The sequence below is a fragment of the Procambarus clarkii genome, chromosome 17, assembly GCF_040958095.1.
Source record: "Procambarus clarkii isolate CNS0578487 chromosome 17, FALCON_Pclarkii_2.0, whole genome shotgun sequence".
Taxonomy (NCBI): Eukaryota; Metazoa; Arthropoda; class Malacostraca; order Decapoda; family Cambaridae; genus Procambarus; species Procambarus clarkii.
The window spans coordinates 11,906,664-11,915,670 of record NC_091166.1 but is presented as its reverse complement, the minus strand read 5'-3'; the positions used below and the strand labels follow the sequence as shown (position 1 = coordinate 11,915,670).

The 9,007-nt window shown below is 41.7% G+C and overlaps 1 protein-coding gene across 1 annotated transcript; it reads left to right on the top strand.

Annotated features, from left to right (window-relative positions):
- Positions 1-504: 504 nt before the first annotated feature.
- Positions 505-8,220, top strand: LOC138365573 (uncharacterized). The gene is made up of 2 exons (XM_069326047.1): positions 505-563; positions 7,689-8,220. The coding sequence occupies exons 1-2, from the start codon at positions 505-507 to the stop codon at positions 8,218-8,220; spliced, it is 591 nt and encodes a 196-aa protein (XP_069182148.1).
- Positions 8,221-9,007: the final 787 nt, after the last annotated feature.

Sequence of the window (9,007 nt, the reverse complement as noted above, 5' to 3'; positions counted from 1 at the left end):
CATATTGAATATATACTTTCACTTGAAAAACTATTAATCTTATGTTGAACTTTTATAATAATTTGTGTAAGAAATAACAACAATTAAGATTATCACAGACCTTTTGTTAGACGACAATAACCGGATGATGTTTGATGTACCACTAGCGCTAAACTGGCTGTTACACCAAGATCTATTTGCTGCTTGTTTTACCAAAACCTTATGGCTCACTGGTTTACCAAAAGCTGTAGGCTGGAGAGTTGCTAAGGATAGTTTGTCTCTGATTACTTATCACAGCACACCAGGCCACACTCTCAATGTAACCAACTGTCACACTCAGGACAAGGCCCTGTGGTCACACTATGGTCAGTACCTTCTGGACACCAGGTACAGTGTTCACAACAGATAAAATCAATACATGCTGGTAAAACCCAAAGCAAGACACTTCACTACACACGAGAACTGTTAACAGTACACTACTCACAACTACACTGGCGTCAACTGTGACACCAAATAAGGGCAAACATGTCGCCGCTACGCAGTATCCATATCGAGGTGGACGGAACGTTGAGCGACAAAAAGCGGTACCAGTGACAAAAATGTGACTTTCCTTTCTAGATTATCTTTCACACTAATGACACAGCTGTGTGGTCTGTGCTCTCTGCTATGTTACTGGTGATATTTATCACGCACGACCGGTCTGTGTGTATTCTGTGCTCTCTCTATGTTACTGGTGATATCTATCACACACTACTGTGCCAGCTGTGGTGATATCTATCACACACTACTGGACCAGCTGTGGTGATATCTATCACACACTACTGTGCCAGCTGTGGTGATATCTATCACACACTACTGGACCAGCTGTGGTGATATCTATCACACACTACTGGACCAGCTGTGGTGGTATCTATCACACACTACTGGGCCAGCTGTAATGATATCTATCACACACTACTGGGCCAGTTGTGTGTACTCTGAGCTCCCTCCATGTTACTGGTGATATCTATCACACACTACTGGACCAGCTGTGGTGGTATCTATCACACACTACTGGACCATCTGTGGTAGTATCTATCACACACTACTGGACCAACTGTGGTGATATCTATCACACACTACTGGACCAGCTGTGGTGGTATCTATCACACACTACTGGGCCAGCTGTGGTGATATCTATCACACACTACTGGGCCAGTTGTGTGTACTCTGTGCTCCCTCCATGTTACTGGTGATATCTATCACACACTACTGGACCAGCTGTGGAGATATCTATCACACACCACTGGGCCAGCTGTGGAGATATCTATCACACACTACTGGGCCAGCTGTGGTGATATCTATCACACACTACTGGGCCAGCTGTGGTGATATCTATCACACACTACTGGGCCAGCTGTGGAGATATCTATCACACACTACTGGGCCAGCTGTGGAGATATCTATCACACACCACTGGGCCAGCTGTGGAGATATCTATCACACACTACTGGGCCATCTGTGGAGATATCTATCACACACTACTGTGCCAGCTGTGGAGATATCTATCACACACTACTGGGCCAGCTGTGGTGATATCTATCACACACCACTGGGCCAGCTGTGGAGATATCTACCACACACCACTGGGCCAGCTGCGTGTACTCTGTGCTCCCTCTATGTTAGTGCAACCCGCTCTCGCAATAACATAGTATCATTGTGGCCAAAGGCTCATAGTTCCTAAGCTGCTAATGTTCGTAGTTTATCTGTGGTAGATTTCCAATTATTTCCCTATCACCAGGCACTAACCCTTCCTCACGCACCATAGTCTGTCTCATAGTACCCGTCACATCACTGTAGAGAGCATAAGGGTCCGTTTGCTCCAATTTTACACGATAATTGTATTTTTACAGTGAAATTTATGATGTGAAATTTACGTACTATTTTCCATGTTATTCAAGTATCTTGGATACGCTACATCCAATTGAAGTAAATTTTAATAAGCACTATAAATTATTACATGTAATTGTGGGGTTCTCGGAAATAATTTTTATATACAATAGTATGTGCTATGAAAATCTAGAGAGAGGGAATTGCATCAGAATCATCAGAAAACGATGTTAAGTGGAAATATCTATGGGGGGTACACTACTGAAAACCAGATAGATCTAGGGGTCTGTTACGGCCCTCTCGGGTCGCAACTGGGTTCTTACTCTGATGTTGTTAGAGGAAGGGTATCCGGCCCCAAGCCAGTAGTGGCTTTCAAGGGATGAGATCCGTAACGCAAGTAAATTAAAGGGGAAGGGAAATAAAGTCAAGAACTTAATACTATAATTATTACCATCACCAATAAATATATATAAGATTACACACGGGGGGGGGGGGGGGGGGTATAAACACTATTATATACACTATGTAGTCTCCCTCTGAAGACCCTGGACGTTCACGGTGCCAAGCTCTTGGTGCTCTCGTAGCCTCACGACGAATCCTTTGCGAATCTTGAGTCTACCCCGGCCACAGGCCAGCCAAAACACAGTTCCACTGTGGGCGGCACCGTCGTGGAGGCCGTCAACCACAAGTCCAGCAGATTGCTGGCAGGTTCCAAATCAGCGACGCTGGTTAGGCCACTCCACGAGCGATACTAGGGTTGCGCCCTAGTCAGGAGCCTCGTGTGATACCACAGATCACTCTCCTTTCCACAACACCCCAGTGGTTAAGCGTCTCCACCAGTCAGTCCCGGGTATGACAATCCTTCAACTGCCGCTTCACAGGCAGGGTAACACCACAGTGTTCATCCGGGGGGCGACTCACAGCTGCTGCAGCAAACACTTGGTGACGAGACGGCTGCCTTGGGTAGACTGATCCAACTTCCATTACAGCAGTCCCAGGTCGACTCTGTAATCAGACACGTCATCAGTAACAGTGACACAGAAAAGCACCTCACTTACAGGCTCAGACCCAAACGCCCACCTATCCACTCCATAGATGGTGTTGTCGTCTGAGCACCACCTCACCAGAGGTCAGCAACGGCTGTGTTGTGAGCTGAACAGGACTGGAAACTGGCCCTCGTGGCCAGTACACCTCGTCCTCACCAGGGGTCGTCGTCCATTTGCAGGGGGTTTCGGGAGCTGACCCACAGATGGCGCGGTCGTCACTGCTCCAGGCTCGGACGCTGGATTCGGGTCCGTAACAGGGTCCACAAGAAATCACACGAAGCTTATGGAGTCCACTACCACCTAAAAGGATAGGTATGGGTTCCACTACCACCTGTAGGTTGGGTATGGGTCCATTACCACCAATAGGATGGGTATGGGGTCCATTACCGCCCCATGATTGGTATGGGGTGCATTACTGCCCACGGCATGGGCATGGGGTCCACTACCGCCATCAGGAAGGCTATGGGGTCCACTTCCATCCACAGGACGTGTACGGGGTCCACTTCCATCCACAGGATGGGTATGAGGTCCACTACACCAAAGGATAGGTATGAGGTCCACTACCGCTCAGAGGATGAGTGTTTGGGTTCGCTTCCTCCTTCAGAATGAGTATGGAGTCCGCTATCATCCACATGATGAGCATGGGGGCCACTACCACCCACAGGATGGGTATGTGGCCCAGTACCGGTTACAGGATAAGTATAGGGTCCACTACCGCCTGTAGGTTGTGTATGGGGTCCACTGCCACCCAAAGGATGAGTATGGGGTCCACTATCACCCAGTGGATAGGTATGGGGTCCATTACCATCCACAGGATGAGTAAGGGGTCCACAACCACGTATAGGATGGGTATGGGGTCCACTACACCCACAGGATGGGTATGAGGTCACTGCTGCCCAGAAAATGGGTGTATGGTCCACTTCTGCCCACAGGATAGGTATGGGGTCCACTGCTCCCAAACAGGATAGGTATAGGGTCGACTACCATCCAGAAAACGGATGTATGGTCCACTACAGCCTACAGGATTGGTATGGTTCTGGTACCGCCAATGGAATGGGACCCAAGGTGTCTACTACCACCTGTAGATGGTTATGGGGGTCCACTACTGCCTACAGGATCAAGTACTGCCCAGTCAAGTACTGTCGGAAATCCGACACAAATGTTAACATATTATAGTTACCCATTAAGATTTTATAGGTAAGGGAATATTCCGCGGCGTCATCAAATCACGTATATTCACAACACGAATATATAAAACTCTAATTATTCCTTTAAACAGAGTCTAGTGTTTAAACTTAATAAAATAGTATTCACAAGGTTTGAATAATTATACCATACACCAGAAAATATAGCTTTCCTCCCTAGTCCTTAAGACAGAAGGAACCAGCAGAGTATTGGAACAAAACATTGTTGGAACGCCACCTCAAGGGATGAGGCAGGCAAGCCATTGTCTCAGAGAGAGAGAGAAAGAGAGAGGGCTCCTCACGACATGCACAACTCATCAAAGGCTCCCAAAATATAAGTCAACCAACCAAGAAACTGCCACTGTGACCCCTAAAGCAATTAAGTTTCGGACGGTCTTATATTCTTTTATTGGTAGTGATCACTGTTACATATTGGATAGGAAGCCAGATATTAGCATACGAACACCCAAACATAGTGAGTAGTGTTCCTCAGCAACACACAAATATTTCATGTCTCACCTGTACTTTATATGTTGATGGAGCCATTATTAATACCATTCCTTCGCCAGATAATTCGTGATCTGAGCTGAGCCCATATTGGTGAATATAGGAATAAGTGAGCTGGCCCATATAAAGTGTGATGTTTCTTGCTAACCTTGTTGGTCCACAGACGCCACAGTGCTAGGCCGCCATTACATGGCACTCTGAAGCACAAGTGCCACACCCTAACAGAAGTGGGAGGCAACAACTATAACACTGCCTACCGGGCTATATCAACCACACAGCTGAGACATTATAAATTGTATACTAATATACTTATAAGATAGCAGTAATACTAACCAATGTAGTCTAATTGCCACCTTATGGGATATAATGTATGTAAAGTTAGAGGTAAATATTTACAACTTAATATATATATATATATATATATATATATATATATATATATATATATATATATATATATATATATATATATATATATATATATATATATATATATATATATATATATATATATACCCTTTGTGGTATAAGTTGTAAATATACCTTCAAACTATGTGCAGATAAATTCTGGCAGGCTGAATCAAATATACAGTCCGTTTAAAATCATAATTCAATATTGAAGTTAACAAAATATATAATAAAAATAAATAAATGCCTGCTAAGATTTTCCCACATATGTTTGGTCCTCAATGAACCAGATAAACCAGTGGTTCATCAAATCTGGGATGAACATAAACTAATTAGTCCAATATACACACATATATAAATTATAGCAGGAATACACTGCTTTACAATTTTCTAGCCTAATTAACTGAACCAAAACTAACATTGGACAGAACTTACAGTAGGCACTAATATTGTGCCAAGAACTGAACCTAAGAATATTTGTGCTATTTCATTACAAGAGGTTGATAAGATGCTAATTTAACCCATAAAATATATATAATTTTAAGTGATTACATATAAACATTATATTAATATTGCACTATTCCATTTACTGCACATATTACCATTATTTACGGCCAACTCTTATACAATGGTAGAATAATAATAGACTGGAGTTGTACAGCAACCTAGTCTAAATTAATTGTGCTACCTGGTGTAAGGGAAGGATTTTACTCGTGTCTAGAGTTGAACCTATAGTACAGCCTAGCAAGTATATTTTATTGTGCAGTTTCTTATGACAACACAAGTAGTGTTGTACATATAATATTACTCTAACTATATGTATATTTAACTATAATCATTTCACTTTTGAGTGTTAATTTGTGTTTCTGTACCAACTAAGAGTGATATTGAGGAGCTAACGTGAGGTGAAACCAGCATAGACACAAGGTTACCACTCAAATCATAGTGTGTATGATTATATATATAAATATAATGTGTATTAATTAAATGTTAGGCAGTTCTGGTTCAAACCCTACAAGCAGCCCAAATCCAAGCCCATTAAGGCTTGGCTCTAGTACCACTGCAGCAAGGCTAGCAAAAACAGCTATCATGTCTACTGCAGGAGAGGTGAAAACAACCCTTGCTGTGGGAAAATCCTAGCAGGCAAATATTTATTTTTTATTCTATTTTTTGTTACTTGAATATTGTATTATTATGGTGCTTAGAGGACTGTATATTCTGATTCAGCCTGCCAGAATCTTATCTGCACATAGTTGGAGGGATAATTGTAGCTTATATCACTATGAGTAGATACAGGACAAACTACAAATTGTTTACCTTTTGCTAAATGAAAATTATACCACATATTGTGGTCTACTCTACTAATTTTAATATTACTACAATTATCTACTGTATTAATAAAATGTAAAGCCGTAGCTGAGTGGTTGATATGGCCTAATTAGGCTGGTTATGTATCCTCCATCAGCTTAGGGTGTGGTACATGTGCCTCAGTGCCACATAATGGCGACTAGATCAGTGGCACTACTGTACAGCCAAGGTAGTAATAAACTTCACTGTTTGTGGGGCCAGCTCAGCATTTTCAGTTACTCCAAATCACTTATTGCCTGTAAAAAGTTAAGGCTGTAAGAACTGCTCATTAACATATAAATTACAGGTGTGACATGAAATATTTAGTGTGTGTGTAGTTGAATAAACACTGTGTTGTGTTTTTTGTCTGCTAATAACCAGCCCCCTATCCTATATTTATAGTGATCACTAATAATAAAAGATATTAGGAAGTCGGATACTTAGCTCTTCTCTTTGCTGTAAGGGTCACAAAGCAGTTACTCGGTTGGTTGACCCATAACTTGGGAGTCTATGACGAGTTGTGCTTGCTAATGGAACCCTCACTGTTTTGTGAGGTCTGTTTACAAGTTCTGTGTGTACGTGACTAGTGCTCAGCTGTCGTCTGGCGTCCAGTAATGTTTGCTGGTTCTATTTATGTCTTAAGGAATAGGGAGTGAAGCTATATTCTGGTGTATTTAATTATATTCAATCCTAGTGAAAAATATTTTATTAAGTATAAACACCAGGCTGAAGTTTTAAAAGAAATGAGATTTAATATATACGTTTTGTGTGATAACGTCTTGAAATCACCCATTCTTTAAATTCTTAAAGGGTAACTTACGTTAAAGTGTGTCGGATTTCCTACACTCTTTAACTATAATATCAGCTATTATAGGCCATTGAACGAGACAGATCAATAAATTCGAGGCTCTGTGTAAACAAACTCCAGCTAATCATGTTGAACTGGAGGGCAATCATATGGTTGCCAAGAAAAAAAATTGACCAAGTAAGAAGCCAAATAGAAAAATATGTGGCTATTCTTACTGACACTACAATAATTGATGCAACACTAGAGGCTATCATACAAGATCAGGCAGGTTATGAAGATACCATTCAAATCAAGTTATAACACATTGTCAATGTAATAACTCATTACAAGGCAAGAACAAACATTACAACCACAGCTTCCCATAACCAGTCACAACCAGAAGTCAAACTACAATCAATTAGTTTATCAACTTTCTCTGGAACAGAGTACGGAAGTTGTTTAAGGTTGCAGGTGATTCGACCTTAAAAAAAAACATAAGGGCCCAGGTGATGCGCTCACATAGATATCTTGAAATGATGTCTATGTGAGCGCATCACATAGAACTGAGATCTTGAAATTGTACCATGATATAATCCAACAACAACTCGATAACAAATTTATCGAGGTTGTAACAAATGATGATCCTAAGGATGGACAGAACCTGCCGCACCATCCAGTACTGAAAAATTATGCTACTACCCCAATAAGGATAGTATTTAACTGCAGTGCCAAGACTAAGCAAAATAGTGTTTCATTGAATGACTGCCTTCAAACTGACCCTAACCTGAGAAAAAGGCTATACGACGTGCTGTTAAAGTTCCGTATCAGGACATATGCATACACGGCCGACATCAATAAGGCATTCCTTAGGATAGGTCTCCAAGAAGAAGACCGTAACTATGCCAAGTTCCTATGGATCAAGGATCCTAACGATCCAAACAGTGAATTAATCACCTACAAGCTTGTGCCAGTTTTGTTTGGTGCTACTTCTTCATTGTTTCTGCTTCAAGCTACCTTAGATACACACTTGAAGAATTCTAATAGCCCACATAAAACTGAAATTAGCAACAACCTGTATGTGGAAAATTTCTAAAGAACAACTAGCGGTGAAAGAAAACTGCTGAGCATATAACACGAGACCAATCAAGAATTATTGTAAGCAAATTTTCCTCTCCAATCGTGGGTCTCCAACAATACCAAATTAAATCAATTGATCGAAACAGAATTTCCAGACAACAAGGTACCTCAGAAGACAAAGGTACTAGGCATTGAATGGGATACAACTGCAGATCAGTTAACAATCAAATCAGTGGAACCAGATACCACCAATGTAACAATGAGAAAACTACCATCCCAAGTCAGCAAACCCTTCGACCCATTGGGACTATCAAATTAAAAAACAATTAAGCTACATGTGTTTTGCGATGCCTCGGGAAAGGTCTATGTTACAGTATCTTACCTGGTATCAAATGGGCAAGCCAATTTGCTCACATCAAAGGCCAGAGTGGCACTGTTAAAGAAACGACCATTGCCTCAACTAGAGTTAACAGCCCTACTGTTAGGAGTAAGATTGGCTCATTATCTGATCAAGGCCTTAAGCAACATCCACTTTGAAGAAACAGTGGTGCGGTCAGATAATGAGGCAGTGCCACAGTGGGTGAGAAACAATAACAGTAAAAACCCTTACTTGATTAACCGCATTAAGGAAATACGAGAGTTGTCGGCAGGGGTACAAACTGAGATATGTACACACCAAGGAGAATCCTGCTGACTATCTCTCTCGAGGCCTGATTTTACGGTAATTAACCAAAGCAGAGATGTGGTTCAATGGAACTCAGTGGCTAGTCAGCAACCAGTGGCCTGAACAAAAGCCACAAGTC